The 23,056-nt window shown below is 56.4% G+C and overlaps 3 protein-coding genes across 12 annotated transcripts in view; 2 read left to right on the top strand and 1 right to left on the bottom strand.

Annotated features, from left to right (window-relative positions):
* RNF214 (ring finger protein 214) overlaps positions 1-639 on the top strand; it is a 6,767-nt gene extending 6,128 nt beyond the window's left edge. For all 3 annotated transcript variants that reach the window (XM_051638601.1, XM_051638599.1, XM_051638600.1), the window contains exon 15: positions 387-639. In XM_051638601.1, the coding sequence (XP_051494561.1) occupies positions 387-452 (66 nt within the window). In that variant the 3' untranslated portion in view covers positions 453-639. The remainder of the gene's footprint in view (positions 1-386) is intronic.
* A 230-nt stretch (positions 640-869) lies between these two features.
* BACE1 (beta-secretase 1) lies at positions 870-7,231 on the bottom strand. The gene is made up of 9 exons (XM_051638622.1): positions 6,874-7,231; positions 4,884-4,972; positions 4,549-4,765; positions 4,173-4,310; positions 3,942-4,076; positions 3,726-3,827; positions 3,435-3,584; positions 3,115-3,286; positions 870-3,033 (listed from the first exon to the last, which is right to left on the bottom strand). Exons 1-9 carry the CDS (start codon positions 7,117-7,119, stop codon positions 2,792-2,794), a joined length of 1,491 nt encoding a protein of 496 aa, XP_051494582.1. The 5' UTR covers positions 7,120-7,231; the 3' UTR covers positions 870-2,791.
* A 1,346-nt stretch (positions 7,232-8,577) lies between these two features.
* CEP164 (centrosomal protein 164) overlaps positions 8,578-23,056 on the top strand; it is a 31,843-nt gene continuing 17,364 nt past the window's right edge. For 3 of the 8 annotated variants that reach the window (XM_051638409.1, XM_051638408.1, XM_051638404.1), the window contains exons 1-11: positions 8,578-8,709; positions 8,796-8,974; positions 9,246-9,357; positions 9,479-9,692; positions 11,167-11,319; positions 12,166-12,294; positions 12,645-12,722; positions 14,829-14,942; positions 17,202-17,645; positions 19,983-20,066; positions 21,025-21,108. In XM_051638409.1, the coding sequence (XP_051494369.1) occupies positions 8,878-8,974; positions 9,246-9,357; positions 9,479-9,692; positions 11,167-11,319; positions 12,166-12,294; positions 12,645-12,722; positions 14,829-14,942; positions 17,202-17,645; positions 19,983-20,066; positions 21,025-21,108 (1,509 nt within the window). In that variant the 5' untranslated portion in view covers positions 8,578-8,709; positions 8,796-8,877. Of the gene's footprint in view, positions 8,710-8,792; positions 8,975-9,245; positions 9,358-9,478; positions 9,693-11,166; positions 11,320-12,165; positions 12,295-12,644; positions 12,723-14,828; positions 14,943-17,201; positions 17,646-19,982; positions 20,067-21,024; positions 21,109-23,056 lie in introns of all 8 variants that reach the window. The other 5 variants (XM_051638411.1, XM_051638410.1, XM_051638406.1 and 2 more) reach the window with 4 other exon arrangements.

The raw sequence follows: 23,056 nt of genomic DNA, 5'->3' as shown, positions 1-23,056 counted from the left end.
TCCAGCCCCCAAGCTGGTGCTTGTTGCTGTGAGGTTTAGATTCTGCCTTCCTGGAGCAGGACAGTCTGGAAGGATCTAGAAAACAGGGTGAGGGAAAGAGCTGCCACTGAATCCTGGTGCTGAGCAGTGGTTCACCTGCATAGGCAAACCCCTCATCCCAAGGGCAATTGCTGAGGAAATGGAAAACCAGGCACTGAGGTTGCCTGCTGATGCTGCTGGGTTGAGGAGAGCTCCCTCCACATCAAGACATCCTGATGGAGGTCATTGGAAGGAGCAAAATAAACTGCCCCTTAAAATGAGCCCCTGGCCAGCACCCTGCTGGAAGGCAACACCAGGTGGTGTTTGGGTTGTGCTGGTGACTCTTGACTCGTTCTCTCTTTTTCCAGTGCATCAAATTCTGGGCACAGACCAACACAAATGACACTTGTCCCTTTTGCCCCAGTCTCAAATGACGGCTCCTCGAACAAAGCGGTCCCGCCCGCGGGGTTGCTGTGAATAGACAGGATCAGTTCTAAGATTTCTACAGTTCTATATTTATACGACCATGTATACACATGTACATTTTTATTATATACGTAATGTGTGTATAGAAAGTCTGTATACATACAAATTCATAAATAAAAGTGTGTATATTATGCAGTGATTTGGTGCTGCTCCTTATTTCTGAGTTTGCAGCTTCGCTGGTTCCCCGGGAGTGGGTGTTGAAGATCCCAACAAGCTGGGATGCTGGTGGCTGCCTTAAGTGCCCCTTCCCACTGAGCTTCCAGCAGCTCCTTCTCCAGGACACCCCACCACTCCATGCCCAGGGAACTGGTCTCCTGGACCTCTGTCACCCCCCCCGTAGCAATGAACAGGTCACAGATGCAGGGTGGTTTTTGTGGTCCTTTTTTTAATGTAATAATAATTTACAGTGTTAACATTCATTGTTCTTACATAGACGATAGGTTACAAGAGTACTGGAGTCTACAGCCACAGCCTGTGCTCCCCAGCCCCTCCCGCGGGGCAGTTCCCACCCGGCATTCCTGGCTGGAATGCTGGGCCCTGGGGATGGAGCGCTCGGGATCCAGCGCATCCAGCTGCGCTGCAGCTCAGGATAACCAACCTGTTCCAGTTCCTAGTTTCCCCTCTCCTGGACTTTCTCCTAAAGCCGGGCTGACATACCAACCCTTTCTCCATGGATTTCAGTGGGATGATGAGGTGCTCAGCACCACTTAAAATCTTGCACTTCTTCCAGAGAATTGATTGATTCCCCTCTTCCCTCCCCCAGCTTTGCAGTTTGTGGCACAGCCGGGCAGGGCGAGAGGCAGCCAGGCCACGGGGCTGGAGGAGCTGCCTGGCTGCAGCCTTGGGGCACAGGCTGCCCACTGTGGCTTAAGGCAGTGGTCCACAACAGAGTCCCAGGGGGTCCTGGAGAGGGGACTGGGGCAGGCACAAGGGTGTGGAGGTCTGCATGGCCCTCTGGTGGGGAGGAAGGGCCGGGTGGGTGCAGGCTTGGAGCAGGGGAGCTGGGTGCTGCTCGCACTAGGAGTGAGGTTGGGAGGGTTGGGGGCTGTTGTGGGGTGCCCTGGGTTTGCTCCTCACACGCTGCCTCCCGTGCTGCTTTGCCAAAGAAACACTTCACTGCAGGGTTTGGGTTGTGAGATTTCTGCTTGGTGATCACCACAGGCCTGCCGAGCTCCAGCCCTGCCCTTTCTTTGTCCCTCCGTCACTGTCACCTCCTCTGACACCAGCTCAGACCACCTCTGATCCACAAAGTGCTTCCAGCCTGGCCTTGGGTTGTAGCCAAGGCCCTGGGCATGAGCAGAGGGCTAAAAATATTAAAAAAAAAAACAACCCCAAAACAAAAACGGGACCAAACCCCCTAAGGTTGGGTTTGGAATGGTGGCTTTCAGCGCTACAATTAAAAATAGAGATATATGCATATATTGTACAGGTGAGGAGGGGAGGGACCTGCTATGTACACGCCCTGCGGCACCACCGGGGGACTCTGGTTATAAAAAAACCAACTAATGAAATAAATACAACCACGTGTTTTAAAAAAAAATAATAAAATATGTAGAAATGTTGCAGTCCCCACTGCCTGTCCCCAGGCTGCCAGCCCAGTGCCTTGGGAGCAGGAGCTGGGGTGAGGACACATGGATCGGGGTGACCGGGGCTGGCGGGGGGCAGGGAGGGAACCAGCCCGTGCAGGTTCCCCTATGGCTTTCCAATGGGGGGTGGGCACAGGGGGTCCCGGGGCTGGTGGCAGTGGAAGCACAGCATGGGAGGGCAGGGAAAACACTGTGGGGAATGGTGGAGCGAGTGGGGTGTGGGGGAGCAGGAGGGTCGGGGGGGGAAAATCCTGCCCAGGGCTGGCCCTGTGGGGCTGTGGATGGGAGGCTCAGGAGATGAGACTTCAAGGAGATGTGGTGACCTCAGCAAGTGTCCTGGGCAGGGAGATGTGACCTCAGCAGGTGTCCCTGCATGGAGATGCCAGGCTGAGGGCTGAGAAGGGCAGCTGCACAGGGATGGGTAAAAGGGGACAGGAAGGGGAGGGCTGGAGGGTGGATGGAGCTTGGGACAGCTCGTCCTGGTGCCAGAGCAGAGGAGCTGCCCCAGCCCCGGGGTGGGGTGGCTGTGCTCCCCCCTGCCACGTCCTTGCTGTAGGTCCCACAGCTGCTCCTGGCCCTGACAGCACCGAGACCCCCAGGCCAGGCCTGCCCGAGCAGGGGCTCTGCACCCCCCGGGAAAGGACCCACCTGTCCCTGCCCGGCGGCCTCACCTGCGCCCGGGCGCCGCCCCCGCTCCGCCCTCACTTCAGCAGGGAGATGTCGTCGGCGAAGTCGTCGTGGTCGCGCCGCAGGCAGCGGAAGCAGCGCCACTGGAACACCATCAGGCAGAGGGGCAGCATGAAGAGGGCGCAGATGGCGGCCATCACGTAGGCGATGGTCATCAGGGTGGACTCGTCCGTCTGCGGGATGTTGTAGCCGCAGTCCTCCATGTTGGAGTGCAGGTAGGGCCCCTCCACCGCGGCCGTCCGGAACTCGTCGTGCACTGTGCGGGGGACAAGACAGGGCTCTGGCCACCACGTCCACGTCCCCTCTGCTCCTCCCTCCCCCTGGACCTGGTGCTCACCGTGGCAGGCGCTGACCGCGAAGCCGATGCGCTTGCGGGCGCGGTCGAAGACCACGTAGAAGCCCTCCATGATGACAGCGCCCATGACGGTGCCGGTGGAGGACTGGGAGATGGCAAACTTGTAGCAGTCATCCTGAGAGGTGGCCACGTCCTCCACCGGGCGCAGGTATTGCTGCAGGAGGAGAGGAGCCATCAGAAGTGGGGGACAGGGCAGAGGGAACGGGCAGCTGTGCCCACCCAGCACCATCCTGGCCGCGCCACCAGCTCCAGCCTGCTCTCCAGCTCGGCACTGGGCAGGCTCCGGCCGGACCAGCGCTCACCTGGGGCAAGATGGTGATCCGGAAGGACTGGTTGGTGGCCTCCCCCATCAGATAGAGGGACAGGACGGGGAAGATGTGCCAGGGAGTGGTGCCGACCTGCCAGCAAACCAGCTGCTCCCCCAGCCAGAAGCCATCCGGGAACTTCTCGGTCTGCCGGAGGGAGCGGGGAGGTGAGGGGGGCCGTGTGGGACAGGCAGCAGGGATCCCGGGCTGGTGGGGCAGCCGTGCTGCCTGCAGCCCTGTGCTGGCCCTGGGGACATGCCCATGGGGCAAGGGGTGGGTTCCACTGACCGAAGAAGCTGTTTTGATTGATTTCACTGCAGCTTCAAACACCTTCTTTGGCAGCCTGAGGTTGGTGGTCCCGCTGTCCACAATGCTCTTGTCATAGTTGTACTGGGGACAGAAGAGGAGTGACCCCAGCCCCGCTCCCCTTCCCATCCCCTCAGCTCGGCAGCTGCCACCTCTGGGACAGAGCCCTGGAGGGCAGGTCCCCCTCTGCCCCCTCACCTCTTTGCAGTCCATGTTCAGGTCCTGCCCATTAACCTCCAGCTTGACGATGATGACCTCGTAGTACCACTCCTTCCGGATGGGGGTGTACCAGATGTCACCCACATAGAGCGAGCGGTCGATGCCACCGATGATCTGCAGCAGAGGCAGAGAGGTGCTGCCACCACCAGCGGGGGGGGGACTGGTCCCCCTGGCAGCCCCCTGACCCCCAACTGGCCTCCGGGTGCTCACCATGCTGCCCCCCACAGCTGCCAGGGCCTCTGTCTCGTTAGGTGAGAAGCCTGCCCCACAAAGCTGGAGGGAGAAGATGTTGGGCACCCGGGTCTGCTTCACCAGTGAGTCAAAGAAGGGCTCCAGGCTGTCGTCAGGCTGGTGGGAGGAGAAAGCAGAGGCAGGACAGGGATGTGTCAGCACTGTCCCTTCTCCAGGGCTCTGTGCTGAGGGGAGCTGTCCTTGGCAGGACTGCCATGCCCGAGGGATCCTGGATTTGTGCACTGGTGGAACAGGGCTCAAGGTCACCAGCACAGCTGTAAATCAGGGAAGGGAAGAGACATGGGACAGGGTACCCAGCCCTGCTGGCAGGGCCGGGCCACGAGCCAGAGCTCACCCGGGCGATCTCGGCGTAGGCCAGCCCCAGGATCCCCTCCCAGTTGGAGCCGTTGATGAAGAACTTGTCCGACTCGGTGATGGCAGCGATGTTGGCTCTGACGGTGACGTTGGGGCCGTGGGGGATGGTGACCAGGTCGGTGCCCAGTTCCCCTTCCCACTTGCCCTGGGTGTAGGGCACGTACACACCCTTCCGCAGGTCACGGTAGGTGCTGGACCTGCAGTGGCATGAGAGAGGCAGAGTCAGGCCAGCGTGGCAGGGCCTCAGACACCCAGCAGGAAGGGACAGCATGGCACGGTGGGGCTGTGCTCCCTGTGTCCCCCCGGCGTACTCACAGCTGCCTCTGGTAATATCTCCGGAGGAAAGGGTGAGGAGCTGCTCCCACAGCGAAGTTACTGCTCCCTGTATCCACCAGGATATTCAGCTGGAGAAGGAAGAGAGACGGGGGGCCTCGTGATGCTGTAGCACGCTGAGCTGTGCCAGGGACAGCTCGGAGACCCGGGCCAGAGGAGTCAGTGACACGGGGGTGTTGCACAAACACTGTGCCCCAACACGAGCTCTCCTCTCAGCACAGCCCTCCCTCAGCCCCCGAATCCGCAGGCAGGATTTGGGAAGCACTTGGCAGCGTGTCACGGGGCTGGAAGGGGCAACAGCCAGAGGGGGTGTGCGGGCTTCCCTGGCTGGGAAACCTTCTGTGGTCAGAAAGCTGGTGGGAAGGGCTGGTGGGAGCTGGGGCAGCGTGGATGGCTGGGGCTGCTGGTTGGGCCTCCCCACGCTGCTCTGCGCCCGCCTGCCCGCGCCCTGGATTAGCTGCTCTCCAGCAGGGCCTGGCAAGATTGATCCTGGCCCCGGCTGAACCCTGCCAGCAGCAGAGAGGGGGTGGCTGGGGGCAAAGTGGGGCTCCGCGAGGCTCCTGGCCATGTGGGGTGAGCTCTGATCCCCAGCCCGGGGGCTGCTTTGCCAGCACCACCCCAGGCAGCAGCAGCCCTTCATCTGTGGAGCCAGAGGGAGAGGAAAGAGGCTAAAGCTGAGGCTGCCAGACCTTCTCCTGGCAACCCGGCACCTGGGCGGTTCTGTGGGATGGATCCTGAGGGATCTGCTCCACACAGCTGAGCCCCAGGGCACCCAGAGGAGCCAGAGTTCCCAGGGGAAAAGGTCTGCTGAGATGATGCTGCATGTGTAGGTGACAGCGGGAGCAGCAACAGGGACAGATGCAGGCTCCATCCTCCTCCCACAGAGGACCCACATCCCTGGGATTGTTGCCTTGGAGAAGGACACACACCCCTGGCAGATCAGCACCCTCCCCGATTCCTTGCACAGCCACGTGCTTTCATATGAATCTTTTAATTCCATTACAAGGCCTGGAGGGATTTTGCTCGGGCACGCACGCCTGCCCCGCGTTCCCGTTTGGAAGGAGCCCAGGGCTGGGAGATGCTGCCCAAAAGGGGCGACTGGCTCAGGAACCCACCAGCGCCCGGGAACAGGTGGCTCGTGGGGAAATCATCTGCCAGCTGCCACACGTGGCAGGTCCCAGGCAGAGGATGACGAAATCACATTTAAAACTAGATTTCAGACGTAATCTCCTCCCTTTTTCCCTGGGAGCCCGGGCAAAGAATAAACCCCAGCCACACAGGGGCAACACGGAATCGCTCCGAGAGACCCGATGGCAAAGGTTGGACTCTCCCAGCCATGGCTCATCTCCTGAATCGCTCCCATCCCACTGGAGCTGTGCTGGGCACCCAGGATGGAGCCAGCCGGGGGGGCAGAGCCAGCCGGGGGGGCAGAGCCAGCCGGGGGGGCAGAGCCAGCCGGGGGGGCAGAGCCAGCCTTTCTCTCGCAGCCTGCGTGGGCGTTCTGGCAGTGCCAGCCTGTCCCTGCGCTGGGAGGGACGCAGACCCTCCAGCTCCCCCTCGGCCCGAGCTTGAGGAAGTGGGTGCAAGAGCCGCGGACGGACGAGAGCCCCGGGAAACCTCTGGGAATCGCGCCCGGGTCCGGAGCAGCTCTGCGCTGCAGGAACGAGCCGAGCACGGCGCCCGGACGTGCCCGTGGCGGGGCGTGCAGACCGAGACGCCGCCTTCCCGGGGCTCGGGAGGGATGGACGCAGCCGGGCCCAGCGCCGAGAGGGCTCCGAGCAGCCCCCGGGTCACCTTCAGCGGCTGCCGGCAGCCAGCTGCCATCGAGAGCAGCCCCCGGGGAGGAGGGGGAGGCCGCGCAGCAGCCGCGGGTCCCGGGGAGGGGGCAGCGCCCTGAGGAGCCCCCCGCGCCGCCCCCTCCCCGCCGGGCTCGCAGCCCCCGCCCCAGAGGTGCCCCCCGCTCCCCCCCTACCTTCTGCGGGGGGCTGCCCACAGTCATCTCCACGTAGTAGCCCTGCCCGGACTTGCCGCGCAGGTTGTCGATCATCTCCACGAAGCTGCCGCCCCGCTCGGCGTCCTCCGGTGCCCGGCGAGCCCGGGGGGCGGGCGGCAGGGCCGAGCCCCCCCGCAGCGGCAGCCGGATGCGCGGCGGGGCCGGGTGGGCGCGCAGGGCGGCCGCCCCCAGCCACAGCAGCAGCCAGGGCCAGGCGGCAGCCATCGCGGGGGTCCTCCTCCCCGGGGGGACGGTACCTAACGGGCCCGCAGCGCCCCGCGCCTCGGCCGGGCGGCCGCGCCGGGGCCGAGCGGGGCGGCGGGCATGGCGGCGCGGCGCTCCCCGCCCCGGAAAGCCCTCCCGCCGGCGGAAGCGCTTGCGGCCGCCGCTCGATGCGGCCCGGCCCGGCCCGGCGCGGATCCCATCCCGGCCCCCGGGGCGGCCCGGCCCGGAGGGGCGGCGGGCCGGGCCGGGAGGACGCGTTGCCGTGGCAACGCTCGGCGGGCCGCGCCCCGCCCGGACTACAGCCCCCAGCAGGCGCCGCGGCATGGCGGCGCGCAGCTCGGCCAATCGGGCGCCGAGCCCCCTCCCGCCGACCAATGGTATTTAAGGGGCGGGGCGGGCGCGGCCGTTGCCAGGGCAGCGGGAACCCGGAAGTGGCGGCGTGGCCCGGGGCGACCCGCGTGCGCTCGGAGGCGGCGGGGCCGGTGAGCGGGGGGAGCGGGGGGTCCTGGGGGCCGGGGGATCAGCCCCTCGGGGGATCGAGGGGTTCTGGGGGAGCGGGGGCCCGGGGGGCTCTGGGGGTCCTGCGGAGCTGGGGGTTCTGGGGGAGCGGGGATCCTGGGGGGCCGGGGGGCTCTGGGGGTCCTGGGGAGCGGCCCCTCGGGGGAGCGGGGTCCGGGGGAACATTCTCCCTCGCAGCCGTTGGTGCCCGAGCCGGGAGCTGCTCGTGCTCGGCTCCTTAAACCTCCTGCGCGTCCGTTGTTCCTGTGCGGGGCCACAAAACAGCGGGTTTGGTTTGGTTTTGTGTTTTTTTTTTTTACCCTTTTCTGCCTCATTGCTCCAAGTTGTTTCTCCTCGCGGCCGCTCCCGCGGCTCGCCTGGTGCGGGGCCGGGCAGGGGAGCGGGCCGGGGGTGCCCCGGGCACATCGCTCCCCGGGAGCTGCCGGGATTAGCTGCCGCTTTACATAAGGGAGCTAAAGGGGGGGGCAGGGGGGGCTGCGGGCAGCGCGGCTGGTGCCGCCGCTCAGCCCCTTCCTCCTGCTGCTCCCACCCTCGCCCCGCCACCCCTGGGTCTCCCTGGGAAAGCTTCGCGAATTTGGGGTTTTTTCAGGGCAAAAGTGAGCGTGGTTTTGCCGTGCTGGAGCAGCTCGGCTGGGGGAGGGGGGCCCTGAGAGGCTGATGCTGGGCAGGTGTGGCCGTGCAGGGCTGGGGGTGGTTGGGGCAGGGAAATCAACTTGTAGGTGTTTGAACCTGTGTGGGAACAGCCACAGGGACCCAGCTGTGGTGGATCTGAATAATTGCCTTCCGGACAAAGCCGTCCTCCAGAGCTGGGGCACGTTCAGTTAGGATCTTCTTTGGGCTTCCAAACTGTTCTCTGGGAAGGGGAGCAGGGTGCAGCCAGAAGCTGCCCTGTTCCTGGACAGTGCTGATTCTGTGCTCAAAAAGCTCTGGGAAACTAGTTTTTACTTCCCATTTTCTTCCCTTTCTCATTTCAGCTTTTTTTTTTTTTGCCTGTTTCCAAAGTCCCTGAGTACTCAGTTCCTCTGTAGAGTTTCCAGGAGGATCTACTCCAGGTTCTTGCTGGGTGCAGAGGTGAGACTGACTGGCCTGTAGTTCCCCAGGCCTTCCTTTTTCCTTGCTTTAAAAACTAGCTCTGGAACCCTTTTTCCAATCAGCAGGAACATCCCTGGATTGCCATGAGCTCTCAGATATGGACAGAGGCTTAGCAGCTGCAGCCTCCAGCTCCCCCAGGACCTGTGGATGGACCCCATCAGGTCCCACAGACTTGTGCACTGCATTGGGGACCAGCTGGTTCTAGAGGAAGAGTATGATGAGAACTACATCCCTGAAGATAAAGGTGAGCTGGGCCTGTCCTCACAGGAGCAGTGAGAAGGGGGTCCCAACCTGCAAGTCATTTCTAGGTGTATCAAGAAAAGAGGAATCTTGGGTGGAGAGGGTGGGATAGCTGGGATTTTACAGAAGGCAGAGCTGAGAGATTAGTTTTCCAGTTGCAAAGGTAACTGCAGTTTGTAGTCTGCCTGCTTCACCAGCCTTTGCTCTAGCTGAGGGGCTTGGGTGGTACTGCCTGGTGTAGCCCATCTCCACAGATTCCTCTTCTGTTTTCTTAGAAGTCTGGGATTTTGCACAGGAAATCGGGATTGACCCTGAGAAGGAGCCAGAGCTGCTCTGGCTGGCCAAGGAATGCCTGGTGGCCCCAATACCACCCCCCTGGAAGGCCTGGTGAGAGCTGCTGTCCTGGCAGACCCCTGCCCTTCCCTCGGGGGGTTAATGCCCCAAGGGATATACCCCCTGGGGCTGGGGACACCCCCTTTTGACTTCTCCTGCTGGCTTTGCCCCACAGCCAGGATGTCACTGGTGATCTCTACTACTTCAACTTTGCAAATGGTGAGTCCAAGTGGGAACACCCCTGTGATGGCCACTACAAGCAGCTCGTCATTCAGGAGAGGGAGAAGCTGTTGGCACATGGTGCTTTGAAGAAGAAGGAGAAGAAGAAGAAGAAAGAAAAGAAGGAAAAGAAAGAGAAGAAGGAGAAGCAGTCACTGCAGCAACTTGCTGTGAGTAGGCTCTGCTGGGGGGAGGCTGAGCACCAGGGGCTCTGTGCTGTTGTTGCTGCTTTGGGATGGGAACAGTGACTCTGCCCAGCAGGGTTGGGAGGCTGAAAATCCAACAGGGTTACAGACCCACAGATGTGGTGTGATATCTAGACATTGAGCCTGGGTGCAGATGTGTGAGGCTGGTCTGCTTTGCTGCTGGGATCTGCAAGCATAGCCAAATTCCTTTCATATCCAAGTGATAGCAAGTAATTCCTACCTTCTCTTAGCCAGAAATGAGAGAAATCTCCGTAGGGGAAGATGGTGCCCCTGTGTTGTTGCTCAAGGCATCAACTCAGCCTCAAGCCTTTCCAGGAGTATTTCCTTTTGTATGTACACAGGCTGTTTCAAATGGCTAAAAACATGCACACCTGTTTTCATACCTAATTCTGTGTTAAATAAGTGTATGTTTCTACTGTAGAGAGATATGTATAGTTATATGGTGTGTCTTAGGTATTTGCTAATATTTACCTATTTGGGCAGTGCAGCCTGGGGCTCTCCCTTCAGGGTCCTTCTGATAAATGCCCCCAGCAGGGTGTCCAGCCAGGTGGGATGAAGGCAGAGGGAGACCAGCAGACAGAAGTGACTCAAGGAGAACATTTGCAGCTGTGTGGCCAGTCTGTCTCCCCTGCAACTTAGCAAAAATTTACCAAACCTGTTTTGAAATTAAAACAGGTGGGTAATGTTAATTAGCTGCCTTGCTGCTGTGGGTACCCAGCTGCAGCTCCTCCAAATCACTTTCTCAGGTGTCTAATTATCAGCATGTGGTAGCAGTTGGTTAGCTGATAAGAACTATGACTATAAATACCTGATAAACTGCAGATTATCCTGAAAGTTTTACTTAGCCTGCTGGAGGAGCGTTTGTCTCTGCTGAAGGACAGTTCACACCCTCTGCTCTGTGCACGGAGTTGATGTAGAGAATGATTAGTGTGGTTTATTCTGCTTAAATGGCCTGGTGGAAGAGGGATCAGTGCGTGTTCATCTCTTTCTCCCCATCCTGCAGTGTGTGAGCCAGGCAGCTCTGTTTTCAGCCTGTGGTCTTGCCAGGTGAGGGAGCAGCCTGGGTTCTGCTCTAGAAAGGTGTGGGTGGCAGCTGGAGCAGAGCAGGAGGCTGCCTGGTAGCTTCTACTTCACTCATTTTTTTTTTCTCTGTGCAGAGTAGCAGGAAAAATAGATTTTTCTAGATCACCCTGGTGCTGTAAAGTAATCCCCCATGTTCAGAGGGGGCTTTGGAAGACAAAATGTGGGAGTAAATCCCATTGCTGGTGGCTGAAGGTCCCGTGTGCTGCTGGGCGGGGGGTCTCCCAGGCAGCTCTTCTGGTGGGCTCAGGCTCAGCAGGCAGTGCTTGCCCAGGGGAGCACCTTCTACCTTGCCAAAACCAGGGGGGTGTGCTGTGCAGCCCTGCTCTTCTCTCAGCAAGTCTTTCTGACTCTCCAGCCCTCAGGCACCCTCCTGGCACCCGTGCAGGCTCCCCCGGGGACCCTGGCTCCGCTGCGCGGCCTCGCGCCCTCTCCAGCTGGTGTCCTCCCTGGGCTGTGGAACAGGAACATGGGGGGCTCGGGGGACTCTGTCCCCAGGGCAGGGCTGCAGGTAAGGCTCTGGCTGCTGGGAACCTGCCAAAGGGCACGGGTGGGGGGGTCCTTTAAAGCTCAAATGTCAGTGTTTGTGATCTCGCATCAGCTTGGAAATACTTTTCTGTTGAACACCCCCCAGTGCCCTCCTGTCCTTACATTTCTTTTGCTGCCTCTTGGGAGCCCAGTGCTAAACCTGTGCTGAGCTCTCTGCTCTCTTCAGCAGATTTAAAGAGAGAATTTTCAATTACTGCTGGGGAAAGGGCCTGTAAAAAAAAGTCTGTTGGGTAAATTTAGTAGAACTTTGATTTGTGCAAATGGAGGGTGACAGTTCAGAGAATGTAATCTGGTAAATCATCTTTTCACTCAAGTGTTTGCTGCAATGAAGAGTGTTGTGGTTGAATGCAAGGTTTATAAACATGGGGAATGCTTGTTTCTGAAACATGACCTTCGGGTCAACTCAACAAATGTGTTAAGTGGTAAATTGATCTTTTAAATGAAAACAAAACAATGCACGTGCAAAACACACCAATTAGCAGCTTCAGGGAAGGTTTTCTTGCAGAGTTAAGTCTTGTCACTGTCGATTTCAAACCCTTTGTCTTATGGCCTGGCCTGAGTTGGTGTTTTGTGGCACAGGCAGGATGTGCTGCTCTAGGGCAGGAGCTCCTCTGCTGGGAGGAGGAGTGTGGCCTCCTGAAGAACAGCTCCTATCCCAGCTGGACGTGTTCTAGCAGAACAAAGGCAGCAGCCCTATCCTGAGCCCCCTCTTGGGATTCTGCAGTTTCCCTGCTGCTGGCTGGTGTCCTGGTGGGTTTGTATCTCACTTTGACTGTCCTCTCACTGCCTTTTCTTTTTGACTTCACAGCCTGTAGGGGCCTGTAAACCCACCAGCCAGCCCAAGAGGTTGCTGGGCTTGGTCTGTGAAGAAGAGGCCTCAGTGACCACAGCAGCTCTGGATGAGGGGAGACAGGAAGAGGAGGAAAGTGAGAATGAGGTGAGCCTGGGGTCAGTGGGCAGAGGGGGTGAAGCCATGAGGAATGGGAAGCTGTGATGTTCCCCTGGGAGGGCTGGCTGACCCTGGCTCCTCTGTTTGGCTCAGGGCACTAATTCATTCTGCATTTCTTCCGTCTAATCCTGTTGTTTCCTTGTATCCCTATAAATCCATTCCTGCCAGATTGCATTTCCAAAATTAATTGGTTATAGGCTTATTTGTCTGGGAGTGTTCCTCTGGCTCTGCTGCCTTCCCTCACTGATGAGGAGCCCCCAGTTCCTCCCATGGGGTCTGTGGGATTGCAGAGCTCAGAACTCTGGGTTGACCATCTTTTTTTTTTTAAACACCTTTAGAGCCTCCATGGGACAGCAAGACTGCTCAAAAACCTGCACGTGGATGTCAGTGCCCTGGGAGGCAGCTTCAACTCTGAGGTAAGAATGTGGGTGATGGGCAGGAGAGGTGCCTGAGGGATGAACTTCATGTGTTGTTGATGAGCAGGGCTGGGGGGTCTGTGAGCAGCCAGGCATGTCTGCAGGGGACAGATGTGGGTAGCCAAGGCAGGCTGGTGCTTGGAGGATGCTTGTGGTTTGGTAGATGGAATTGGAGTAGCTGGCATCTTTCCACAGTGTGGAGCTTTGTTTCTGAAGAAAGAAATTTGAGCCATCTGGGTGTGATGGGCAAGCTGGAAATTTGCTTTTCCTTGGAATAGCAGAGAGGGTCTCAGATCTGGGAGGTGCTGCTGCAGTTGTTGTGGGAGGAAGGTTTGCTGAGGAAAAAGCACAGTTTGATTCCTTGTGGCTTGTTCAGTGTGTGGGGAAAGAGGCTCATTCTCAGCTGAATTTACAGTGGGAAGAAGAGAGGGGGATGGTCTCTGGAAAGGCCATTCTTACAGTGTCACTGGGTCCACAAGAACTTGAGAAGCTTCCTGCTGGCCTGCATGTGGCCACTCTTCTGTGGCAACCTAAACCCTGTGTTCCTGCACTGCTGAGGAGCTCCGTGGCTCAGAATCAGTGTCAGAGCCATGGCACACGTGTGGCCTTGTGCAGAGCTCTTGCTTTCCCTCTGGGTTTGGGCTCTGCCTGTGCTCTCCTGGCAGGGATCAGGCCTGAGGTGACACAGGCACAATGGGAAGCAGCTCTGGTGCTTCAGCCCGACTGTTTGAGCTGACATTAATCCTTTCTCATCGCTTTGAAAATTCTGTTCCAGTGTCTGAAAGGCAAATTAAATTTCTTTAAAAGTGTTTTACAGTATGTCCCTGATCCTTTTCACAGCATACAAAAAATTAAGCTGTAAAGTACTTTACTGGAGAACCTATTCAGAGTGCTGGGCAGAAGCTGCAAAGGCTTCTGCTAAAGTGGATGTGAAAAAGAAAGGCCTGACTCTCCCTCATCTCCAAACAACAAGCAGCCCAATTCGTCACTGAAATGTTAATGTGCTGGGGAACAAAGAGCTGCCTTGGCATTTTGGTGCCTCAGCAGGGCTTCAGGAATCTATTATGAAATGGCAATTGCTGCCCGACAGCCAGGCTGTTAAGCCAGATGGGTGATATCTCAGTCCTGATCAGACACTGGTGCCCTTCTGGAGAAGGTAACTGGCTGGAGGTGCCATCAGATGGCAGCAGAAGGTGCTGCTGTGAGCGGCTCAGCCTGCAGCCCCAGCGTCCTGCCCGAGGGGAGAGGGGGGAAAGGACTCCCCTGGGGAGGGAGCTCTGAGCAGCAGTGGGGTGAGGGATGTATTCAGCCCTGATCCGCAGGCTTTTCCCTGGATTTCAAGGAAAGGAGTGTGGTTTTCAGTGACTTGCTGAGGTTGGAGGATGTTGGGTGAGAGTGGAGGCTACAATGAAGAGAAAGATGGGAAGAAGTGCAGCCCCCTTCAGTGGGTTTCTCTGGAGCAGGGAGGATGTTATCTGGGGACAAGGCACCCAAAATGGAACCCAGGTCAGATGCTGGGGTTCTGTAGGTCTGAGGTGTACATGGAGTGGTAAGAGTGCTCCTGAGAAGAGGACCTCTTCCAGGCAGCTTAGCTTGGCTGCTTGAGGGGTTAATGATCACCTGAGCCCAGCTTTCATAGCTGCTGCAGGCATGCCAGAGTTTGCCCTGAAATACAAAAGGCCTTTGGGATACTGTTGGAAGGGACAAGAGGAGGAAGAGGTGTGGAAGCATCTTGGGGTGCCTGGGGACAGGGTCCCATGGCAGCAGAAGTGATCCCCAGTGCAGTGTTTGCAGCTTGGGGGGGGTTGGGACCCTGCCTTGTGCCCAGGTCCTTCTGGGGGTGAACACTGGCAGTCAGGGGGTCCTTGGTGTGGTGGGAATTCACCACTTTGCCAGATGGAGATGTGTGCTAGGGAGCTGCCTCTGTCACTGGACACAGCCCATGTCCCTGCAGAGGGGTGTTTGCAGGGAGCAGAGCTGCTGCTTCCCAGGAGTCTGGGAGAACCATAAGCCCTCACCCCCTATTCCAAGCTGGTTGGGTCCCCTGCCTGTGACAGTAATGGGGCCATGAGGACTTTTGCTAGTGGCTGTTACCCCACCTACTAGGAGGACAGCAAAGAGGAGGAGGAGGAGGAGGCTGGCAGAGGGGTGGCTGATGCTGCTGAAGCTGATCCCCAGCACAGGAGCAGTCCCATGGAGGAAGCTGGCAGCCTGGCTGAGGTGATGAGTGCTCTGACATCATGGTCCTGCTTGCATGATGTCCCTGGAGCCTTGCATGCAGTAGGCAGCTTCTGGTGCTGTGCTGTGGTTCTGCTAGCTGCCTGGTGTGTGTGTTGCTGGTTAAAGCATCATATGCCTGGAGAGGTGTGAGAACTGAGGCACCAAGAGCAGGTGCTCCCCAGATGAGGTCCAGCAAACCTAACCCTGCCTCTTCTCCTGTGTCTGAGAGCAGCCTGATGTTAGAGCAAGGGGGCAGCACCTCACCTTTCAAAGGTGTTCTGGAGGCAGCTGAGATTTTTTCCTTCTTTTTCCCTTTAAAGGTAGAAAAGATATTTTTTTGTTGTGATATCACGTTCAGCCTTAACCCAAAGAGGTGATGCAGTTGTCCAGTCTCCTGGGGTGAGGAGGGTTTGGTTTTGGTGGCTGCTGTTCACACAGACTGTTCCTCTCCAGACCAGATGCCTTTTCAAAACCTTCTCCTGTTGGTATCAATGTGCTTTTCTCCAGACTTATGCTGATCACTGGGAGGGATGATTTGATAGGCAGAAACTTCACATCAGTTAGTGTTGCTCGCTGCAGGTAGAACGTGTTATAGCTTGTGAAAAGATCAGTTAAAGCCAATTATAAACTGCCTGGCTTGTCCTAGCTCTGAAATCCATAGAAAATCCATAGTGTGGTTTTGCAGGAGGAGAAGATTCCTCCACCTGTCTGACTGGCATCGTTCCCTCTTCTAGGGAATTGGATTTGTGGTCATTAAGGTGTAAAGGTAAAAATTTGTCTGTATCTGTCCTTAAAAATAGGATTCTACCAACTGCAGAAATTATTCTGGGCTATTCTAGTAACTGAAGTACACTTGCCTGGGGAGAAATCTGTGAGCAGAGTATTATTGGATACCTTGGTATCTTCTGTTGTGCTCCTTGAAGGGCAATGTCTGTGTGCTGCTTGGAAGCATCAGGATCCTGGCTGGTCTTGTTTGGCATCTCTGTCAGGCACTGTCCTGGTGAGAGGTCCCAGGACAACTCCAAACCCAGCCTGTCCTAAAGGGAGCACAACTGGTGACCTGCCTCTTCCCAGATGCCCTAACAAAGAGAAGTGTAACAAGGGCTCCTCCAGTGGAGCAGCACTAGAGAAATGCTGCTCACATGTCTTTGTGGGTTCTGGACTAAAGTGGTTCTGCAGAGCTGTGGCTGGTGCTTTGGTGGTGTCTGAGGGTCTCTGCTCACCAGGCACCCTGGGAAAAGGGGCTGGACACTTGGCTTTATTACTCAGGGAGTTGCAGGAGAGGCTCTGAACTGCAGGGCTTTGGGCAGCACCCAGTGATTTGGTCCTTCTGGATGGTGCTCTCAGCCCTGAGAAGGTCTCAGACAAATGATGTGCTGGGAAACATTCTCTGTTTGCTGCAGCTCTGGGTTTCAAGCTGCCAGCATTCCAGTTGCTCTTTGATAAAAATATACCCTCCAAATATGCAGTCTGTGTACGGTACAGGCTGTACACAGGATGCAGCTAATGCTTGACAAGGCACCACAGCATTAATAAAACAGTGAGAAAGTAGGATGTGTGAGCAGTTTTGTTTGCATACTGATGAGGGAACCTTTTCCTGCTTCCTCCTGGCTATCACACTTTTCACTGTGAGCTTTGTGGGCCTCCCTGCTGCTGGGAGAGGCAGTTGAACCTTTGGGTGACTAAGCTTTGATTTGGGATTGTTTTTTTCCCAAGGCCAGTGGCTTCTGCCATTTCTCACTCTACTGTGTTTGGGCATGGTTTTGTTCTGAGCTCAGAGCAGTGGCTTGACCTGCTGGAAGGTGGAATGATTGTGTCCTGCCTGCCCTTTTCCAGTTATTTCAGGTCAAAGTTAAATGTCCAGGAAGAGTCTCTTGCAAATTTCCATCTCTCACTGAATAGATTCAATGTGGAAGCATAAATGGGTCTATTGCAGAGCACGTAGGGTGCTCCCAGGGGCTGACAGCTCCTGCAGCAGCCACTGCTAACTCTTATCCACTGAGATCCTGCAAATAAAAAAGCAACAGATGAAAAAAAAAAAAAGTCTGAGCCCAAGAAATGAATGTGTTTTATCTTAATGAGCTTCCTTTCCTTTGAAAAGGGCTGTATGAAAAGAAATCAAAGTCGTCTTGAAGTCACCCAAAGCTTTGCAATTTTGCTTCTTGCTGTACAGCCCATGCTGTTTCTGACCCCTGCGTCCTCCCAGAGAGAGGAGGCAGAGAATGTTGTAGCTATAATTGTGTTTGACTTGCTGCCTAGAAGGAGTCTTTAAAATCAAGACACCCTGAAGAAGGGCAGGAGTCTTCCTTGGATTCTGGTGCTGCGTGCCCTCCGACTCCAGTTGAAGTTCGTTCTGGAGATGCTGACAGTAGCCTGTCTGGCCACGACAAGGAGGATTCGGATGGGAAACCTGCTGGGAAAGAGTTACTGGGTACAAGTAATGCTGAGGTGGATGGTGACATCTCTGCAGCTGAAGAGCTGCCCCCGTCTCTGGGGGAGAGGAGTGCAGCAGGGACCAACACGCCCAGCGGTGCTGAGCAGCCTGGAGCTGTGTCTGCAGCTGCTGGAGGTGCTGAGGAAGATGAGCTGGAGAGCCTGGCTGCAGCTCCTGACACCCTGTCTGCTGGGGAAAAGTCAGTGAAGGAAAGCAGGGAAGAGGCAGCAGCTGATGTGGAAGCAGAGATCAGGCTGGATGCTGGAGAAGTAAGAGACCTGCCTGCACGGGCTGGGCTTGGTGTGGGAGCTGCTGTCCTGGGAAGGAACAACTATCCAATGGACACTGCTGGCACAACAGGATGGGAATTGCCAGATGGTGCTTGTTCAGCTCCATGAACAGACCCTCAGGAGAAGTCTCTGCTCATGGGGCTGACTTCTGCAAGGAAACTGCATGTGGGGTTCAGATGTTTGAGTCAAACCCCTTATGACACCTGCAGGCTGGTGAATCTCACACCTTCATTGTACTTGGCCAGCAGAGGTGTCCACCTCACTCTGCAGCTGGTTTTGGCCATTTCATGATGGGGTAAAGGTGTCTCAAGCATAAGAAACAAATAATAGAATTTAGTTAAAGGTAACTCAATCAAATGTATTATTAACAGCTTCTTTCAGGTCAGTCCTGAACATCACTCTTCAAAACAGTTTTCATGTTTTTAAATTGAGCATTACTTTGAAAATATCTTGTTTGACTGCTCACATGAGTTACAAGTGGTGTGACTCCCTCTACACACAATTTCCTTGCAGAAATCAGAGCCCCTGCTCCCAGTGTTCCGTTCAGAGCTGGATGTGGTTCTGTTCAAAGGTACTGAACAAACACCCTTTGCCCATCTCTGCACACTTGTCCTGGTGGAAGGAAGTATCTGGGGGCCAGAGTTGTCTGTCCTGGACCCAGGTGTGGTCCAGGTCTGGTCCTGATTCAGGACCCTTGCATTGTGAGATCTTGACTCAGGAAAGCTCCTGGAGCACTTACACTGGCTTAGGAGAAAAGAATTAAGTCCTTGCCTCATGAACTGGGTGTTTGGGGGGACATGAGTGGTCTGACTTCCCCATCAGCATCTTCAGCACTGAGCAGGGCAATCATGCTGTTCTGCACACCCCAAATATTGTCCAGAGCCACTGCCTGGCAGAACCCCTGAGCTGTGACATAGGTTGGAGGAGAAATAATTTCAGAGCAAGTGGGTTCAATAATAAAGCTCAGCCCCAACCCTGCTCTGTTGTTCCTCTCTTGTGTTGCTCCTCTTGGTTGCAGTGCTAAGACTGAGGAGCTGAGCTCTTTGCAGCTCTGTGGAGGATCTGCTGGGCAGGGTGGAGAGGGACAGTATCTCAGGGCTGGCTCCAGAGCTGGAGCTCAAGTCTACCAAGCACACCACCTCCCAGCCTGGCTGCTGGAAGGAGAACTGGCACAGCCCCTGGAGGGGAGGGACCAACAAGTGTCCCAAGGGCAGATGGGTTCCTGGCCTGGCCCCTGCAGCTGGGGTGCCAGGCAGATGCAGTGTCCACTCCTATTTGGTGTCTTCCAAAAATGTTCCAACGCAAGAGCTGAAAAGCAATCTCTTTCCAGCCTAGCTGCCTTCCTGCTCATTTTGATGATTTCTCTGGTTCCACTAATGTTTAATATCTTTAAGAAATGATAAGGTATAAAACTGAGCCTGGCAACCATGTTCTGTCCTGGAGAGCCTCAAGTTGAAAGCTTTGCTGTTACAAACACACATCCTTGCTGTCTGTGCCTGGGTGGCTGTGCTGAAGCCAGCAGGGCTACAGGGGTGCTCCCACCAAGCAGCTGCTGCTGGGGAGCAGGAGCCCTTCCTGCCATGAGGTGGGCAGGCCAAGGTGTACTGTGAAAGTCCTTTTCAGATGGTGGTATTGTTCTGTGTGGCTTTCCCTGCTACGTGGTAGGTTAGGGAGTTCTCAGAGCTGCAGAGGTCCTTGCAGAAAGAGCAGAGGAGTAAGTGCCCTTTATCAGGGGTATTTGAAGAGCACTTCTCTGCCCTGCTGAGTCTCCTCTCCTACCCCTGCCTTCCCTCCCCAGTCCTTTATCTTTGTGAAGTGGTGTGTTGTGCTTGTCTTGTGGATCACCCCCTTGGTGTTTCTCATGGTGTTCAGTCACCTTTTCTTTCTTATCATAGAATGGTTTGAGTTAAAAGGGACCTTAAAGATCATCTAGATCCAACCCCCTGTATGGGCAGGGACACCTCCCACCAGCCCAGGCTGCTCCAAGCCCCATCCAACCTGCCCTTCAACACTGCCAGGGATGGGGCAGCCACAGCTTCCCTGGGCAACCTGGGCCAGGCTCTCCCCACCCTCACACTAGAGAATTTCTTCCTCATGTCTAAACTAAATATCCCCTCTTCCCTTTAAAGCCATTACTCTTTGTCCTATCACTCTGTGCCCCTACAAAAAGTCCCTCCCCAGCTTTCCTGTAGGCTACCTTTGGGTGTGTTATAGAGAGATTTGTCTTCCTGGTATCAATTCTAGTCCTGTTGGAAGTGCCTGGATGCAGGTGCCGGGGTGAGACACGTGCAGCCTGTAACTCGTATCTCCTCTCAGCTTTCAGAGCTGTCCAAGAGCAGTGACTTTGGGGAGGACTTGCAAGTCTCCAAATGCTCAGACCATGTGCTGGGTCAGCCTGTGGTGAGTGGCTGAAAGCTCCTTGTTCCTTGGCTGTGGGTTCCCCTGGGAGGCTGTGCCCACCTCTTGTAGTCCAGCTTCCCCACTCCTGTAGGGCTGAGCTTTGACCTTAAGAGCAGGGCACAGTCCCACAGTGTTGTCCTGCACTTAGGAGGTTCTCTCTGCTGGTGAGGTGATATCCCTGGAAAAGTAGGTCACTTGGAGCTGGGGCTGCACTCGGGCAATTGCAAAAAGGAAAACAATAAGCAATGTAAAAATTGTGCTTTAAGGGCCTCAGCAGATTTATCTAGGGGGCCTTGGTCTGGCTGGGAGACCTGGCTCTGGAGGGTCCCCACGGGAGAACAGCCCTGGGGTGGGGGGAGATGCCCATCAGCATCTCTGCATCTCCACGGGAGGCTGCCATCGCCATCTGCCAGTGGGAGCAGAGGCAGCACGGCCAGCAAATGGCTGAGAAGATCATTATTTATCAGCGTGTGGACAAGTCTGCGTGTTGGCAGGGGCTGCTGCCTCCAACAGTGCCAGTGTGGAGCTCACGTGTGGGCACAGACACGCTCAGACACGCAGGGACATGTGCAGCTGCCCCGTGTGCAGCCCAGCCGGGGCCCCGCGGCTCTGCCAGGAGGGAGGGTCAGCTGGGAGGGTGAACAGCTTCTGGGCAACTTGCATGAGCTGACTTTGGGGGAAAACCTCAGGCAACCTGCAGAGGTACCAAGAAATGAGAGCAGCAGAGGCTGGGGGGAGACGTGCTGCTTGTGTGGAGGGGCCGTGTGTCCCCCCTGCCTGGTGTGACAGAGCTCACAGCCCTGCAGCCCCCGTGTCCTCCCTGGGTGCCTTTTCAGTCCCCTGGTCTTGCAGGCAGAGTTTCCTCAGGTCCATCAGTGGCAGGAGTCCCCGTGCTGCTCAGTCCCACTGGCTAAGCCCACCAGAGAATCCTGACGTGCTTTTCTCCTTTCTTCTTTAGGGCTTGGGTTTCCAGACACAGCTTTCTGAGCAGGTGCTGGACGTGGAGGTTCTGTCTCCTGCCCTGGACAGCCCCACGGGCAAGGTAAGTGCATCAGGGACCCAGCTGTGAACACACAGGGTACAATACTGTGTTGTGATCCACTGGCCACAGGATGATGCTCTTGGCATAAAGGCTCTGCAGGGGCAAGCAGGGGTGATGAGTTCAGCATCAGGGTTAGAGCAGCATGACTGGTGTGTTGTTCTCTCTGCAGGGGGGAGATGCAGGGAGCTACACCAAGAGCATCAGCTTTGAGCAGAGGTGGTTTGTGAGGGACACGTGCATGGTAACTCACACCTGTGCTTTCCCTGCCCCAAAACAAGTGCAGATTAATGGTTTTTCTGGGGAAGGGCAAGAAGCAGAGTATTTTACTTTTGTCTTTTTTGAGTTTATTTGTCCTTTTCTTTCTCTTAAGCAGATGGGTAGGGTTTGTGCAACAGAACACTGTAGTGTAAATGGGAAAAAAAGGAGGTTAACTGTCTCTGGCAGATTTTTGTGTATAAGGAAGGTTATTTTTAAGCATTTGGTTGTCTTGCCTACTTTCACAGAGGGGAAAAGAGGCTCATTTCAGGGAGCCTGGCACGTGAGTGCACCAACCTGTGCACATGTCTGTGCTTCCTGTGCCATGTTAGCCTGGGATGCAGCTATAACGGGGTGGTTCCAACTGAAGGAGATTCCTGTGCAGCTTGAGGTTTCACCCTTGTCCTCTCAGCATGTTGCTGAGTTGGCTTCCCCTGTTCCTGCTGGGCAGCCCCAGCCCCTGTTCCCATGCCCTGTTCCAGCTGGGCTCTGCTCAACCTTCCCCTCCTTGTCAGCCCATCCATCCGCTGCTCCAGAGGAGCCCCCGGGGGGCAAACTTACACCTGGCCAGCAGAGAGGAGCAACCTGGTTTGCAAGGTTGTGTCTGGAGGGTGCACCTGCCCTCTTGTGCCTGATAATGAGCACGGTGGGACGCGAGGGGAAGGCATTCCCTGTGCCTGTTGTGCTTCCCAGCAGCCGCGGCAGGAGCTGATCACAGCCCTGTCTCCAGGAGGGGGTGGATTGAAATGGTGCCCCTGCTGAACTGCAGCTGCTCTTTTGTGTCAGCAAACAGAGGCCAGCCTGAAACGAGACTGGGGTTTGCAGGAAGGAGTTTATTTCCACGCACTGAGCTTGCCTTTCTTCGGGTATGTTGGCAAAACAGGGCAAAGATTCGACTTTTGGACACGGTGATCTTAGAGGTCTTTTCCAACCGTGAAAAATTCCGTGGAAGCAGCCTGTTTTCATGGAGCACCTCTGTCAGTACCTGAGGGCTGGAGGGTTTGGGTTAGCACGTGCTGGCAGGAGCAGCCGTAGCTTGTGGAGGCCACGTGGGCTGCTGCCTGCTGGACCTGGCTGCTCCTTCCACCCTTCACTTAACGGGCGTTTAAAGTGCTGGCATCCTGCTCTGCTGGCACGGCTGCTGCAGGGGGCAGGGCTGTGAGGTGCTGGCAGCAGATGGGCCATCTCAGCCCAGGTGTGCTGGAGACCTCGGAGATGCTCCTGCTGAGCTCCCCTGGGAGCCGCGCTGTGCAGAGGGAGGAGACAGCCAGTTCTCTGTTACCTGTTGGTACCTGGAAAAGTTGGACCAGGTGATCCTTGAGGTCCCTTCCAACCTGGCTTTCTGTGATTCTGTCTGTCATCCTGTAGCCACAAGAGTGGTTTTGTATCACCAGCATGAGAGCTCCATCCTGGGGAAGGTGCTGGGCAGGGACGTGGCAGTGGGCTCAGCAGCCTCCCTCTGCCTGGTCACCCTTATTCCCAGGAAGACCTTGTTCTCCATTTGTCTGGCTCCTTTCCTTTCACAGGCAGCACTGACAGGGCCTGTTCTGAGCCAGGAAACATTTGCTGAGCTCCTCGGTTCTCAAGAATTGAAGTAATTATTTACAGCAGGGCAGGAGGGAGGCCGGGAGGGGGAGCTGCCTGGGAGAGCTCCGACCAGGCTGATGAGATGGAAGGTGACAGCACTTGCAGG

The sequence above is a fragment of the Apus apus genome, chromosome 22, assembly GCF_020740795.1.
Source record: "Apus apus isolate bApuApu2 chromosome 22, bApuApu2.pri.cur, whole genome shotgun sequence".
Classification (NCBI taxonomy): Eukaryota; Metazoa; Chordata; class Aves; order Apodiformes; family Apodidae; genus Apus; species Apus apus.
This window is presented reverse-complemented; position numbering and strand designations above follow the sequence as displayed.